Consider the following 17870-nt stretch of genomic DNA (forward strand, 5'->3'; position numbering starts at 1 on the left):
CTGTGACGTGAATTGCGGACCTCTGTCTGAAACGGCGTCTAACGGGAGGCCATGAATTCTGAACACATTCTCAATGATGATTTGTGCCGTCTCCTTAGCGGAAGGAAGCTTAGCGAGGGGAATGAAATGTGCCGCCTTAGAGAACCTATCGATAACCGTAAGAATCACAGTCTTCCCCGCAGACGAAGGCAGACCGGTAATAAAGTCTAAGGCGATGTGAGACCATGGTCGAGAAGGAATGGGAAGCGGTCTGAGACGACCGGCAGGAGGAGAGTTACCTGACTTAGTCTGCGCGCAGTCCGAGCAAGCAGCCACGAAACGGCGCGTGTCCCGCTCCTGAGTAGGCCACCAAAACCGCTGGCGAATAGAAGCAAGCGTACCCCGAACGCCGGGGTGGCCAGCTAACTTGGCAGAGTGAGCCCACTGAAGAACAGCCAGACGAGTAGAGACAGGAACGAACAGAAGGTTACTAGGACAAGCGCGCGGCGACGCAGTGTGAGTGAGTGCTTGCTTTACCTGTCTCTCAATTCCCCAGACAGTCAACCCGACAACACGCCCCTCAGGGAGAATCCCCTCGGGGTCGGTAGAAGCCACAGAAGAACTAAAGAGACGGGATAAGGCATCAGGCTTGGTGTTCTTATTTCCCGGACGATAGGAAATCACGAACTCGAAACGAGCGAAAAACAACGCCCAACGAGCCTGACGTGCATTAAGTCGTTTGGCAGAACGGATGTACTCAAGGTTCTTATGGTCAGTCCAAACGACAAAAGGAACGGTCGCCCCCTCCAACCACTGTCGCCATTCGCCTATGGCTAAGCGGATGGCGAGCAGTTCGCGGTTACCCACATCATAGTTGCGTTCCGATGGCGACAGGCGATGAGAAAAGTAAGCGCAAGGATGGACCTTATCATCAGACTGGGAGCGCTGAGACAGAATGGCTCCCACGCCCACCTCTGAAGCGTCAACCTCGACAATGAATTGTTTAGTGACGTCAGGAGTAACAAGGATAGGGGCGGATGTAAAACGCTTCTTGAGGAGATCAAAAGCTCCCTGGGCGGAACCGGACCACTTAAAGCAAGTCTTGACAGAAGTCAGAGCTGTGAGAGGGGCAGCCACTTGACCGAAATTACGAATGAAACGCCGATAGAAATTAGCGAAACCGAGAAAGCGCTGCAACTCGACACGTGACTTAGGAACGGGCCAATCGCTGACAGCCTGGACCTTAGCGGGATCCATCTGAATGCCTTCAGCGGAAATAACAGAACCGAGAAATGTGACAGAGGAGACATGAAAGGCGCACTTCTCAGCCTTCACGTAGAGACAATTCTCTAAAAGGCGCTGGAGTACACGTCGAACGTGCTGAACATGAATCTCGAGTGACGGTGAAAAAATCAGGATATCGTCAAGGTAAACGAAAACAAAAATGTTCAGCATGTCTCTCAGTACATCATTAACTAATGCCTGAAAGACAGCTGGAGCATTAGCGAGACCGAACGGCAGAACCCGGTATTCAAAATGCCCTAACGGAGTGTTAAACGCCGTTTTCCACTCGTCCCCCTCTCTGATGCGTACGAGATGGTAAGCGTTACGAAGGTCCAACTTAGTAAAGAACCTGGCTCCCTGCAAAATCTCGAAGGCTGACGACATAAGGGGAAGCGGATAACGATTCTTAACCGTTATGTCATTCAGCCCTCGATAATCCACGCAGGGGCGCAGAGTACCGTCCTTCTTCTTAACAAAGAAAAATCCCGCTCCGGCGGGAGAGGAAGAAGGCACCACGGTACCGGCGTTGAGAGAAACAGACAGATAATCCTCGAGAGCCTTACGTTCGGGAGCCGACAGAGAGTATAGTCTACCCCGAGGGGGAGTGGTCCCCGGAAGGAGATCAATACAACAATCATACGACCGGTGAGGAGGAAGGGAGCTGGCTCTGGACCGACTGAAGACCGTGCGCAGATCATGATATTCCTCCGGCACTCCTGTCAAATCACCAGGTTCCTCCTGAGTAGAGGGGACAGAAGACACAGGAGGGATAGCAGACATTAAACACTTCACATGACAAGAAACGTTCCAGGATAGGATAGAATTACTAGACCAATCAATAGAAGGATTATGACATACTAGCCAGGGATGACCCAAAACAACAGGTGTAAAAGGTGAACGAAAAATCAAAAAGGAAATGGTCTCACTGTGGTTACCAGATACTGTGAGGGTTAAAGGTAGTGTCTCACATCTGATACTGGGGAGAAGACTACCATCTAAGGCGAACATGGGCGTGGGCTTCCCTAACTGTCTGAGAGGAATGTCATGTTTCCGAGCCCATGCTTCGTCCATAAAACAACCCTCAGCCCCAGAGTCTATCAAGGCACTGCAGGAAGCAGCTGAACCGGTCCAGCGTAGATGGACCGACAAGGTAGTACAGGATCTTGATGGAGAGACAGGAGTAGTAGCGCTCACCAGTAGCCCTCCGCTTACTGATGAGCTCTGGCTTTTACTGGACATGACATGACAAAATGTCCCGCAGAACCGCAATAGAGGCAAAGGCGGTTGGTGATTCTCCGTTCCCTCTCCTTAGTCGAGATGCGAATACCTCCCAGCTGCATGGGCTCAGTCTCTGAGCCGGTGGGAGGAGATGGTTGAGATGCGGAGAGGGGAAACACCGTTAACGCGAGCTCTCTTCCACGAGCTCGGTGACGAAGATCTACCCGTCGTTCTATGCGGATGGCGAGTGCAATCAAAGAGTCCACGCTGGAGGGAACCTCCCGGGAGAGAATCTCATCCTTAACCTCAGCGTGGAGTCCCTCCAGAAAACGAGCGAGCAACGCCGGCTCGTTCCAGTCACTGGATGCAGCAAGAGTGCGAAACTCTATAGAGTAATCCGTTATGGATCGATCACCTTGACATAGGGAAGCCAGGGCCCTGGAAGCCTCTTTCCCAAAAACTGAACGATCAAAAACCCGTATCATCTCCTCTTTAAAGTTCTGATAAACGTTAGAACACTCAGCCCTTGCCTCCCAGATAGCTGTGCCCCACTCCCGAGCCCGACCAGTAAGGAGTGATATGACGTAAGCGATCCGAGCTCTCTCTCTTGAGTATGTGTTGGGCTGGAGAGAGAACACAATATCACACTGGGTGAGAAAGGAGCGACACTCAGTGGGCTGCCCAGAGTAACATGGTGGGTTATTAACCCTAGGTTCCGGAGACTCGGAAGACCAGGAAGTAGCTGGTGGCACGAGACGAAGACTCTGAAACTGTCCTGAGAGATCGGAGACCTGAGCGGACAGGGTCTCAACGGCATGACGAGCAGCAGACAATTCCTGCTCGTGTCTGCCGAGCATTGCTCCCTGGATCTCGACGGCAGTGTTGCGAGAATCCGTAGTCGCTGGGTCCATTCTTGGTCGGATTCTTCTGTTGTGCTGCAGAATGAGGACCCAAAAGCGACGTAATAGTAACAGAGTCTTTATTCCAGAATAAAACAAATAATGATTCTCCTGGATACTATCCTCTCGTCAACAGAGAGGAACGACTGGAGACGCGACCACAGACTGCAGGTCGCTTCAGGAAGGCACTGGCCGTAGCTGACATTGACACCTGCTCACACGCAGCATCTGAAGAAGGCAAAGAACACGACAGGGCGGAACAAGGACACAGGAACAGCAAACGTCAAACAAGAATCCGACAAGGACAGAAGCGGAAAACAGAGGGAGAAATAGGGACTCTAATCAGAGGGCAAAATAGGGGACAGGTGTGAAAGAGTAAATGAGGTCGTTAGGAGAATGAGAAACAGCTGGGAGCAGGAACGGAACGATAGAGAGAGAGAAAGAGGGAAAGAACCTAATAAGACCAGCAGAGGGAAGCACAGGGACAAGACATGATGAAAGACAAAACATGACAGTTTCCATTGATCATCCTTGAGATGTTTCTACAACTTGATTGGAGTCTACCTATGGTCAATTCAATTGATTGGACATGATTTGGAAAGGCATACACCTGTCTATGTATATAAGGTCCCACAGTTGACAGTTCATGTCAGAGCAAAAACCAAGCCATGAGGTTGAAGGAATTGTCCGTAGAGCTCCGAGACAATGCCTAGTGCCAACTGTAAAGTTTGGTGGGGGAGATATAATGGTCTGGGGCAGTTTTTCATGGTTGTAATCTCTTGTAATCTCTTTTCCACTGGCTTTACGTCTCCTCTATCACATCCTGGATCTCTGGGCTAGTCCATTCACATCAATACAGTCTACAAAACACTGCTCCTCACTATCATCCTGGATCTCTGGGCTAGTCCATTCACATCAATACAGTCTACAAAACACTGCTCCTCACTATCATCCTGGATCTCTGGGCTAGTCCATTCACATCAATACAGTCTACAAAACACTGCTCCTCACTGTCATCCTGGATCTCTGGGCTAGTCCATTCACATCAATACAGTCTACAAAACACTGCTCCTCACTGTCATCCTGGATCTCTGGGCTAGTCCATTCACATCAATACAGTCTACAAAACACTGCTCCTCACTATCATCCTGGATCTCTGGGCTAGTCCATTCACATCAATACAGTCTACAAAACACTGCTCCTCACTGTCATCCTGGATCTCTGGGCTAGTCCATTCACATCAATACAGTCTACAAAACACTGCTCCTCACTGTCATCCTGGATCTCTGGGCTAGTCCATTCACATCAATACAGTCTACAAAACACTGCTCCTCACTGTCATCCTGGATCTCTGGGCTAGTCCATTCACATCAATACAGTCTACAAAACACTGCTCCTCACTGTCATCCTGGATCTCTGGGCTAGTCCATTCACATCAATACAGTCTACAAAACACTGCTCCTCACTGTCATCCTGGATCTCTGGGCTAGTCCATTCACTTCAATACAGTCTACAAAACACTGCTCCTCACTATCATCCTGGATCTCTGGGCTAGTCCATTCACATCAATACAGTCTACAAAACACTGCTCCTCACTATCATCCTGGATCTCTGGGCTAGTCCATTCACATCAATACAGTCTACAAAACACTGCTCCTCACTATCATCCTGGATCTCTGGGCTAGTCCATTCACATCAATACAGTCTACAAAACACTGCTCCTCACTATCATCCTGGATCTCTGGGCTAGTCCATTCACATCAATACAGTCTACAAAACACTGCTCCTCACTGTCATCCTGGATCTCTGGGCTAGTCCATTCACACCAATACAGTCTACAATACACTGCTCCTCATTGTCATCCTGGATCTCTGGGCTAGTCCATTCACATCAATACAGTCTACAAAACTCTGCTCCTCACTATCATCCTGGATCTCTGGGCTAGTCCATTCACATCAATACAGTCTACAAAACACTGCTCCTCACTATCATCCTGGATCTCTGGGCTAGTCCATTCACATCAATACAGTCTACAAAACACTGCTCCTCACTGTCATCCTGGATCTCTGGGCTAGTCCATTCACATCAATACAGTCTACAAAACACTGCTCCTCACTGTCATCCTGGATCTCTGGGCTAGTCCATTCACATCAATACAGTCTACAAAACACTGCTCCTCACTATCATCCTGGATCTCTGGGCTAGTCCATTCACATCAATACAGTCTACAAAACACTGCTCCTCACTGTCATCCTGGATCTCTGGGCTAGTCCATTCACATCAATACAGTCTACAAAACACTGCTCCTCACTGTCATCCTGGATCTCTGGGTTAATAAGAAACACAGTTTCTATTGAAGCCTATGACCTTGCGTCTGGACTCAGTTCTTCATCAGAGGAGCTTTATATTGTAACTGCACTGTGTAGTGTTTTCATCCTGGAACAGGTAAAACGATTATCCCTGGTGAAATCTATTTTCTTGTCAATTTATTTAATAGTTTTTTATTGATTGTTGCTTACCATTTCTCAGGTGTTCCTGTTCAAAATCAACAGATTGCAATAGTTTGTACTGCCATGATGCAATGCAACGTTATCTATTAGTTAGTATGCCACATATTTCATTAGTGAGTATGTCGCCTATTTCATTAGTGAGTATGTCGCCTATTTCATTAGTGAGTATGTCACCTATTTCATTAGTGAGTATGTCACCTATTTCATTAGTGAGTATGTCGCCTATTTCATTAGTGAGTATGTCGCCTATTTCATTAGTGAGTATGTCGCCTATTTCATTAGTGAGTATGTCACCTATTTCATTAGTGAGTATGTCGCCTATTTCATTAGTGAGTATGTCGCCTATTTCATTAGTGAGTATGTCACCTATTTCATTAGTGAGTATGTCACCTATTTCATTAGTGAGTATGTCACCTATTTCATTAGTGAGTATGTCACCTATTTCATTAGTGAGTATGCCGCCATGCCCTCAGTCCACTCCTCTGGTGTTGTCCAGTTGTAACTTTCACCCATACTCATTTGACGTAGACTGTAGCAAACAGTTGCAAAATCGTTTTGCATTGGAGACCGTTTACTCCCAAAGGAAACTGTTTTGCAACGAAAATAAGTGTCAATTGGACAAATTCCGGTGGGTCCCTCCCCGTTTTATTCTGTTTCCTTCCGTTTGCTTGTGTTTGGTTCCTAGTCAATACGGCCGTAACAGCTTTTGGGTGGAGGGGCCGGGCCACACATTTTGTCCTGACCCTGGAACACAGCCCCCCCCCCCTCCCCCCCAGGGAGGAAGTCTGGGCCTTTCCTTCCTGTTCTTCCACCTCCAAGCAGAAACTAAGCAGCCCGACACCCTGTTTAAATATAAACACTTTGAAAAGACAATTCCTGTTCTCCCCTTTCTCTCTTCCTTGAAGTGAGTCATTTACTTTATCTAACTTGACTGTATTGTGGTGAAAGGACCCATTTTTAAGAGGTTCTTGAACCAGGCCCAAGTCCCACCCTCGTTTCCCTATTGCGGATCCCTCACCTACCAGAAGAAACCTCCTAGACAGGGTGGTTGACTGCCGCTCCCTACTACACTGTGTCAGAGCTGTAGACGCTCACTTCATCATCACTGTAGTTATCTTATCTTGGTATGCTGTCTTGAAAGGAGGTGTGTTTACTCTGTTGCCATTCAGACTAGGGAATGCCCTTAACCGAGTCATTATGTTGACACCTGTCCCTATTTCCCACAACCCCCTTAATTCTCCATTGTGTCATTACTCAGATATGACCTAAAAACACCTGAAGCGTTTTAGATGAAACTGTGGGAAGTTTCCACCTGTTTCACATTTCGTGGGGTAAAGCAAACTCAGTCTACGGTTTGGTTTGTTATTCCCCTTGAATTGGGCAAGCAAAACTTTGTTATTTCATAGAGGAATGTCCTTCAGATAGAGCAGTGTTTTTGTATTTTATCTCTATTTATCACTGTCAGACTCCAGTATTTATCCCTGTCAGACTCCTGTATTTATCACTGTCAGACTCCTGTATTTATCACTGTCAGACTCCAGTATTTATCCCTGTCAGACTCCTGTATTTATCCCTGTCAGACTCCAGTATTTATCCCTGTCAGACTCCAGTATTTATCCCTGTCAGACTCCTGTATTTATCCCTATCGGACTCCAGTATTTATCCCTGTCGGACTCCAGTATTTATCCCTGTCAGACTCCTGTATTTATCACTGTCAGACTCCAGTATTTATCCCTATCGGACTCCAGTATTTATCCCTATCAGACTCCAGTATTTATCCCTGTCAGACTCCAGTATTTATCCCTATCGGACTCCTTTATTTATCCCTATCAGACTCCAGTATTTATCCCTATCAGACTCCAGTATTTATCCCTATCAGACTCCAGTATTTATCCCTGTCAGACTCCAGTATTTATCCCTATCGGACTCCTTTATTTATCCCTATCAGACTCCAGTATTTATCCCTGTCAGACTCCAGTATTTATCCCTATCAGACTCCAGTATTTATCCCTGTCAGACTCCTGTATTTATCCCTATCAGACTCCAGTATTTATCCCTATCAGACTCCAGTATTTATCCCTGTCAGACTCCTGTATTTATCCCTATCGGACTCCTTTATTTATCCCTATCAGACTCCAGTATTTATCCCTGTCAGACTTCAGTATTTATCCCTATCAGACTCCAGTATTTATCCCTATCAGACTCCAGTATTTATCACTGTCAGACTCCTGTATTTATCCCTATCAGACTCCAGTATTTATCACTGTCAGACTCCTGTATTTATCCCTGTCAGACTCCAGTATTTATCCCTGTCAGACTCCTGTATTTATCCCTATCGGACTCCAGTATTTATCCCTATCAGACTCCAGTATTTATCCCTGTCAGACTCCTGTATTTATCCCTATCGGACTCCTTTATTTATCCCTATCAGACTCCAGTATTTATCCCTGTCAGACTTCAGTATTTATCCCTATCAGACTCCAGTATTTATCCCTATCAGACTCCAGTATTTATCACTGTCAGACTCCTGTATTTATCCCTATCAGACTCCAGTATTTATCACTGTCAGACTCCTGTATTTATCCCTGTCAGACTCCAGTATTTATCCCTATCGGACTCCAGTATTTATCCCTATCAGACTCCTGTATTTATCTCACAGTAACCGACTCTAGTATTTCTCACAGTAACCGGCTCCAGTATTTCAAACCTCGTCATTGTCTCCAAGTTCGGGTAGATCCATATACAGACATGGATCTCTAAAGTCACTTGTTATTCAATGAAGCGGCACATCTATCTTGTCAACACCCACAAAGCCTTAGCAGCCCGCTGGCTGACCCGACCCCACACTTCAGTCCCATCTAACGGCCGACCCCACACTTCAGTCCCATCTAACGGCCGACCCCACACTTCAGTCCCATCTAACGGCCGACCCCACACTTCAGTCCCATCTAACACCCGACCCCACACTTCAGTCCCATCTAACACCCGACCCCACACTTCAGTCCCATCTAACACCCGACCCCACACTTCAGTCTCATCTAACGGCCGACCCCACACTTCAGTCCCATCTAACGGCCGACCCCACACTTCAGGCCCATCTAACGGCCGACCCCACACTTCAGTCCCATCTAACACCCGACCCCACACTTCAGTCCCATCTAACGGCCGACCCCACACTTCAGTCCCATCTAACGGCCGACCCCACACTTCAGTCCCATCTAACGGCCGACCCCACACTTCAGTCCCATCTAACGGCCGACCCCACACTTCAGGCCCATCTAACAGCCGACCCCACACTTCAGTCCCATCTAACGGCCGACCCCACACTTCAGTCCCATCTAACGGCCGACCCCACACTTCAGGCCCATCTAACGGCCGACCCCACACTTCAGTCCCATCTAACGGCCGACCCCACACTTCAGTCCCATCTAACGGCCGACCCCACACTTCAGTCCCATCTAACGGCCGACCCCACACTTCAGTCCCATCTAACACCCGACCCCACACTTCAGTCCCATCTAACACCCGACCCCACACTTCAGTCCCATCTAACGGCCGACTCCACACTTCAGTCCCATCTAACACCCGACCCCACACTTCAGTCCCATCTAACGGCCGACCCCACACTTCAGTCCCATCTAACGGCCGACCCCACACTTCAGTCCCATCTAACGGCCGACCCCACACTTCAGTCTCATCTAACGGCCGACCCCACACTTCAGTCCCATCTAACGGCCGACCCCACACTTCAGTCCCATCTAACGGCCGACCCCACACTTCAGTCCCATCTAACGGCCGACCCCACACTTCAGTCCCATCTAATGGCCGACCCCACACTTCAGTCCCATCTAACGGCCGACCCCACACTTCAGTCCCATCTAACGGCCGACCCCACACTTCAGTCCCATCTAACACCCGACCCCACACTTCAGTCCCATCTAACACCCGACCCAACACTTCAGTCCCATCTAACGGCCGACCCCACACTTCAGTCCCAGCTAACACCCGACCCCACACTTCAGTCCCATCTAACACCGACCCAACACTTCAGTCCCATCTAACGGCCGACCCCACACTTCAGTCCCATCTAACACCCGACCCCACACTTCAGTCCCATCTAACACCCGACCCCACACTTCAGTCCCATCTAACACCCGACCCCACACTTCAGTCCCAGCTAACACCCGACCCCACACTTCAGGCCCATCTAACACCCGACCCCACACTTCAGTCCCATCTAACGGCCGACCCCACACTTCAGTCCCAGCTAACACCCGACCCCACACTTCAGTCCCATCTAACACCCGACCCCACACTTCAGTCCCATCTAACACCCGACCCCACACTTCAGTCTAACGGCAGAGATTGGGTTGTTTTTATTAACCGGAGAGAAACCTCATTTCTTTCAATCTAATCTCCGCAAATTCCCTTTTGACACCGTGATTTCAGAAAACAATCCAAAAACGCTGTGCGTTTGCTTGTGTGGAGATTTCCAGTGATGGTGTGTTTCCACACTTTTACTGTGTGTGAATGAGCAGTAGACAAGCATTGTTACTGTACAAGTGGGAAAGACTTGGCCAACCACCCACGGCATGTCTACACAACCATCTTGTGGAAACTGTATTTCTATCATATTTTGATTTGACACAGACATTGATTCCTAGTCCCCTTCATTTTGTGTTATGGTCTACCCTACACCTTCATGTTATTGTCCGGTCTACCCTACAAGTTAATTTTATGTTATGGTCTACCCTACAAGTTAATTGTTTTTTTATGGTCTACCCTACAGGTACATTTTATGTTATGGTCTACCCTACAGGTTAATTGTATGTTATGGTCTACCCTACAAGTTAATTGTGTGTTATGGTCTACCCTACACCTTCATGTTATTGTACGGTCTACCCTACAAGTTCATTGTGTGTTATGGTCTACCCTACACCTTCATGTTATTGTATGGTCTACCCTACAAGTTAATTTTATGTTATGGTCTACCTTACAGGTTAATTGTATGTTATGGTCTACCCTACAGGTTAATTTTATGTTATGGTCTACCCTACAGGTTAATTGTATGTTATGGTCTACCCTACAGGTTAATTTTATGTTATGGGTCTACCCTACAAGTTAATTTTATGTTATGGTCTACCCTACAGGTTAATTTTATGTTATGGTCTACCTTACAGGTTAATTGTATGTTATGGTCTATCTTACAGGTTAATTTTATGTTATGGTCTACCCTACAGGTTCATTTTATGTTATGGTCTACCCTACAGGTTAATTGTATGTTATGGTCTACCCTACACCTTCATGTTATTGTACTTGTAACAGTATAACTTTAATCCGTCCCCTCGCCCCGACCCATCGCTCCACAAAAGCTCTTGCAGAGCAAGGGGAACCACTACTTTAAGGTCTCAGAGCAAGTGACGTCACCGATTGAAAGGCTATTAGCGCGCACCACCGCTAACTAGATAGCCATTTCACATCGGTTACATACGGTCTACCCTACAGGTCAATTTTATGTTACGGTCTACCCTAAAGGTTAATTTTATGTTACGGTCTACCCTACAGGTACGAGATATAGCAGCTATATTTTATAACCTCTTTGATGCAGTCCTCCATGCAGGCATATAACTGCACATAAAAGCTAGCTCTCTACATGAAATGTAATTTCCTTGAAATGCTATCGGATTGCTGTTTCTTTACAGCATATTTGATGATTTCATAAAAGAGTCCCCAGCGCCTACACTGTCTGCATACTCAATGTCTCCCAGGAATGTTGGAGCAGAATACTTTTAGTTTTTTTTGACAGAGGAAGGTGAATGTGAATAGTAATGGTTGATGGATTATTCATGTGTAATGACAACACCTCGGCTTTCACATATGGTATGTCTATTTTCTTATTTATATCATTGTATATTGTTTATTTTGTGTGGTTTTCATATCAGCCCTTATCAGCTCTTGGGCTTCCAACCACACCTCCACATTAGTGCAACAAATAAATAAATGTAAATAGTTAATTGTTAATCACTTTTATTGCACACAGAGTCCATCTAACTTATTATGTGACTTGTTAACTTCTACTTCATCACAATCCCGGATCCGGGAGCACCCCCATCAGTAAAAAAGCTGACTAGCATAGCCTAGCATAGCGTCACAAGTAAATACTAGCATCTAAATATCATTAAATCACAAGTCCAAGACACCAGATGAAAGATACACATCTTGTGAATCCAGCCATCATTTCTGATTTTTTAAATGTTTTACAGGGAAGACACAATATGTATTTCTATTAGCTAACCACGATAGCAAAAGACACAACTTTTTTCCCCACCATTTTTTTCCTGCATAGGTAGCTATCACAATTTCGACCAAATAAAGATATAAATAGTCACTAACCAAGAAACAACTTCATCAGATGACAGTCTGATAACATATTTATTGTATAGCATATGTTTTGTTAGAAAAATGTGCATATTTCAGGTATAAATCATAGTTTTACATTGCAGCCACCATCACAACTCTCACCAAAGCAACTAGAATAACTACAGAGACCAACGTGAATTACCTAAATACTCATCATAAAACATTTATGAAAAATACACAGCGTACAGCAAATGAAAGACAAAGATCTTGTGAATCCAGCCAATATTTCAGATTTTTTAAGTGTTTTACAGCGAAAACACAATATAGCATTATATTAGCTTACTACAATAGCCAACCACACAACAGCATTGATTCAAGCCAACAATAGCGATAACGAATAAACCAGCAAAAGATATTAATTTTTTCACTAACCTTCTCAAACTTCTTCAGATGACAGTCCTATAACATCATATTACACAATACATATAGAGTTTGTTCGAAAATGTGCATATTTAGCGGCACAAATCGTGGTTATACAATATGAATAGTAGCCAAAATGCAAACAAAATGTCGGGAGAAATCTTGGGAGAGGCACCTAATCTAATCAGTAACTAATCATAAACTTGACAAAAAAATACAGGTTGGACAGCAAATGAAAGATACATTAGTTCTTAATGCAACCGCTCTGTTAGATTTTTAAAATTAACGTTACTACGACATACAGCGTGCGTTAAAGCGAGACCGCACCGAAATTAATGGCGGAATAGGAGTTTTACATTTTTCAACAGAACAACGAATTAACATCATAAATAGTTCTTACTTTTTGATGAGCTTTCATCAGAATCTTGGGCAAGTTGTCCTTTGTCCAGAAGAATCGTTGCTCGGTTGTAGATTGCCGCCTTCAACTTTGGAATTAGCAGTAAACATTAGCCATGTGGCGAAGACGTGCCCAACTCACTATAACGCAGCACAAAGAAAATTCCGAAAATCGCAATATAATGATATAAAATGATATAACTCGGTTTAAAATAACTACATTATGATGTTTTTAACACCTATATCGAATAAAATCAGAGCCGGATATATCTAAGGCCTATAACGGGAGCTTTCCAGAACGCCATCCTGAGGTCTGTCTTGCGTCATGGCGAATGTTGAAAAGAGTGCACCCCACGTTCCCAGACCCTTTATATGGCCTCAGATCTGCCTAGCAACTCCATTCCAATTCTCACTATTTGCTGACATCTAGGGGAAGGCGTATGCAGTGCATCTCGACCAATAGAAGACATGCAAATTAATAAACTGACCCTAGAACAGCCTGCCTTATTTCAGATTTCTCATTTCCTCACAGGAAGTTTGCTCCAACTCGAGTTCTGTTTTACTCACAGATATAATTCAAACGGTTTTAGAAACTAGAGAGTGTTTTCTATCCAATAGTAATAATAATATGCATATTGTACGAGCAAGAATTGAGTACGAGGCAGTTTAATTTGGGAACGAAATTTTTACAAAGTGAAAACAGCACCCCCTATTGAGAAAAGGTTTTAAGCACTTTTTTTTTTTTTTACCCCTGAGCTTCTTTAGGCTTGATATAACAAAGGGGATGAATACTTATTGACTCAAGACATTTCTTTTCATCATTCATTAATTTGTAGACATTTCTAAAAACATAATTCCACCTTGACGTTATGTGGTATGGGTATTGTGTGTAGGACAGTGACAATACATTTTTTATTTAATCAATTTAAAATTCAGGCTGTAACAACAAACTGTGGAAAAAGCCGCTGTATGTGTGTGCCTGTCCTCTCCAGATGGCCTCTGGCTCTGTCACTGTCCTCTCCAGATGGCCTCTGGCTCTGTCACTGTCCTCTCCAGATGGCCTCTGGCTCTGTCACTGTCCTCTCCAGATGGCCTCTGGCTCTGTCACTGTCCTCTCCAGGTGGCCTCTGGCTCTGTCACTGTCCTCTCCAGATGGCCTCTGGCTCTGTCACTGTCCTCTCCAGATGGCCTCTGGCTCTGTCACTGTCCTCTCCAGATGGCCTCTGGCTCTGTCACTGTCCTCTGGAGGAACTCTCCCTTCATTCCTGGAGTCTGTTATCATGAACACATCTGTTACTGCGATTCCCTCCAAAAGCAGTCGGAGTCAAACACACTGCCACTTCTTCTGTGGTAGTTAACCAGCGGGGATCTCAGCTCAGAGGGCAACAAGGCTTTAGTCACTATGGCTGTGAGACTGTACAAAGCTGATCTTATGCCCAGACGAATGAATATCATACACACAGCTTATCTCTTTAAAATGTTTCCCTTCGTGGTGTTGATAGTTGTCTAGAAGATGGTATTTATACTTTATCCTCCATCTTTTTCTCCTAGTTTTCACTTAGCCTTTTCTTTCTGTTTCAGGGTTTGAGCTCTTCTCTCGTTCTCCCGCCTCATATTGCGGCCAGGTATCAAACCCCCAGGCAGTGCCCTTTGGACTTTATGAGTGAGCAGTGTAATGCATGCAGCTAAGATTAAACACGCCTTGCAAAAGTATTCACCCCCTTTGGCGTTTTTCCTATTTTGTTGCATTGCAACCTGTAATTTAAATGGATTTTTATTTGGATTTCATGTAATGGACATACACAAAATAGTCCAAATTGGTGAAGTGAAATTAAAAAAATAACTTGTTTAAAACCTCACTAGGGTATGGGGCACTATTTTCACCTCTGGATGAAAAGCGTGCCCAAAGTAAACAGCCTGCTACTCAGGCCCAGAAGCTAGGATGTGCATATAATTTGGATAGAAAACACTCCAAAGTTTCTAAAACTGTTAAAATAATGTCTGTGAGTATAACAGAACTGAAATGGCAGGTGAAAACCTGAGGAAAGTCCATCCAGGAAGTGCCATTACCTTGAAATGGCTGCTTTTCCAATGAAAGCCTATCCACCATTTAAAGGGATAGGACCCAGTTTCCGTTCCCTATGGCTTCCACTAGTTGTGAACAGTCTTTAGACATTGTTTCAGGCTTTTATTCTGAAACATGTGGGAGAATGACAACATTGAGTGAGTGGACTCTGGTATGTCCTCAGAGCTGGTTACTGCACGTGACCGAGAGCACGCCTTTCTTGTTTTCTTTTTATATTGACGAAGCTTTTGTCCGGTTGAAATATTATCGATTATTTAGGCTAAAAACAACCTGAGGATTGATTATAAACATAAACGTTTGACATGTTTCTACGAACTTTACGGATACTATTTTGAAATTTTGTCTGCCTCTTGTGATCGCATTTGAGCCATTGGATTACTGAACAAAATGCGGCAACAAAATGGAGGTTTTTGGATATAACGAGGGAATTTATCGAACAAAACGAACATTTATTGTGTAACATGGAGTCTTGTGAGTGCAACCATATGAAGATCATCAAAGGTAAGTGATTCATTTTATTGCTATTTCTGACTTTCGTGACTAATCTACTTGGCTGGTAACTGTACGTAATGTTTTGTGTTCTGAGCGCTGTCCTCAGATAATCGCATGGTTTGCTTTCGCCGTAAAGCCTTTTTGAAATCTGACACGGCGGCTGGATTAACAAGAAGTTAAGCTTTATTTTGATGTATAACAAATATATTTTCAAGAATGTTAAATATTTGAATTGAGTATTTTTGAATTTCGCGCTCTGCAATTTCACTGGATGTTGGCCAGGTGGGACGGTAGCATCCCACACCCCCTAGAGAGGTAAAAAAAAAAAAAGCTCCTAAATAAGATCTGGTGCAACCAATTACCTTCAGAAGTCACAATTAGTAAAATAAAGTCCACCTGTGTGCAATCTAAGTGTCACATGATCTGTCACATGATCTCAGTATATATACACCTGTTCTGAAAGGCCCCAGAGTCTGCAACAGAGCTGGGCTTTACAGAAGAGTGGCCAGAAAAAAGACATTGCTTAAAGTAAAAAATAAGCAAACATGTTTGGTGTTCGCCAAAAGGCATGTTGGAGACTCCCCAAAAATATGGAAGAAGATACTCTGGTCAGATGAGACTAAAATGGAGCTTTTTGGCCATCAAGGAAAATGCTATATCTGGCGCAAACCCAACACCTCTCATCACCCCGAGAAAACCATCCCCACAGTGGAGCATGGTGGTGGCAGCATCATGCTGTGGGGATGTTTTTCATCGGCAGGGACTGGGAAACTGGTCAGAATTGAAGGAATGATGGATGGCGCTAAATATGGGGATATTCTTGAGGGAAACCTGTTTCAGTCTTCCAGAGATTTGAGACTGGGACGGAGGTTCACCTTCCAGCAGGACAATGACCCTAAGCATACTGCTAAAGCAACACTCGATTGGTTTAAGGGGAAACATTTAAATGTCTTGGAATGTCCTAGTCAAAACCCAGACCTCAATCCAATTGAAAATCTGTGGTATGACTTAAAGATTGCTGTACACCAGCGGAACCCATCCAACTTGAAAGAGCTGGAGCAGTTTTTCCTTGAAGAATGGGCAAAAATCCCAGTGGCTAGATGTGCCAAGCTTATAGAGACATACCCCAAGAGACTTTCAGCTGGAATTGCTGCAAAAGATGGCTCTACAAAGTATTGACTTTGGGGGGGGGGGGGGGGGGGTGAATAGTTATGCACGCTCAAGTTTTCTGTTTTATTGTTTTATTTCTTGTTTGTTTCACAATTAAACATATTTTGCATCTTCAAAGTGGTCGGCATGTTGTGTAAATCAAATGATACAAACCCCCCCAAAATCTATTTTAATTCCAGGTTTTAAGGCAACAAAATAGGAAAAATGCCAAGGGGGGTGAATACTTTCGCAAGCCACTGTCTATGCTGTATCCTGTCACGATGCCTGTCTTTCCTCTCTAGTGGGCTTGAAAAGGTCACAGGCATGATAAGGAAGTAAACTGTAGCCATCATGTGAAATGCTCACACACCTCAATCAGCTTCAAAATGGATGTCAATTCAATGAGACATTGATGTTTTTGCTGAATCTTGGGTAACCTGAAATAAAATAACACAATATGTCACAACAGGTCTAAATATATGTGTCATGTCAGTGTTATGACCATGTTATGACAGGTCTAAGACTAATCCTGACTGAACCAGGGTTCTAGAGAATAAGCCTTATGTCAAATGTCGACCGGACTAACACGGTCATCTGTAGCTCAGTTGGTAGAGCATGACACGCCAGGATAGTGTGTTCGATTCCCGGCGGGCACCCGTACCTAAAATGTATACCCGCATGACTGTAAGTCGCGTTTGGATAAAAGCGTCTGCTAAATTGCATATATTATTTGTGTAATGTTGTGCGTGTGCCTCTGTCGCTCTCTCTCTCTCTCCAGGCTACGGACAAGAGGAAAGCTCTGGAGGAGACCAAAGCCTACACCACCCAGTCCCTGGCCAGCGTGGCCTACCAGATCAATGCCTTAGCCAACAACGTGCTGCAGCTGCTGGACATCCAGGCCTCACAGCTGTGCCGAATGGAGTCCTCAATCAATCACATCTCTCAGGTCAGGACACACTCTGAGTCTCTCTTGCTTTTCTTAAACACACGCACACACACGCACACACACACACACACACACACACACACACACACACACACACACACACACACACACACACACACACACACACACAC

General features: G+C 45.0%; 1 protein-coding gene across 5 annotated transcripts in view; it reads left to right on the forward strand.

Annotated features, from left to right (window-relative positions):
- The window catches only part of LOC120028121 (abl interactor 1-like), a 133068-nt gene that overhangs the window by 19146 nt on the left and 96052 nt on the right, over nt 1-17870 (forward strand). For all 5 annotated transcript variants that reach the window (XM_038973311.1, XM_038973312.1, XM_038973313.1 and 2 more), the window contains exon 2: nt 17572-17739. In XM_038973311.1, coding sequence (XP_038829239.1) covers nt 17572-17739 — 168 coding nt within the window. The remainder of the gene's footprint in view (nt 1-17571; nt 17740-17870) is intronic.

This window comes from Salvelinus namaycush, chromosome 33 (genome assembly GCF_016432855.1).
Source record: "Salvelinus namaycush isolate Seneca chromosome 33, SaNama_1.0, whole genome shotgun sequence".
In the NCBI taxonomy this organism is placed as follows: Eukaryota; Metazoa; Chordata; class Actinopteri; order Salmoniformes; family Salmonidae; genus Salvelinus; species Salvelinus namaycush.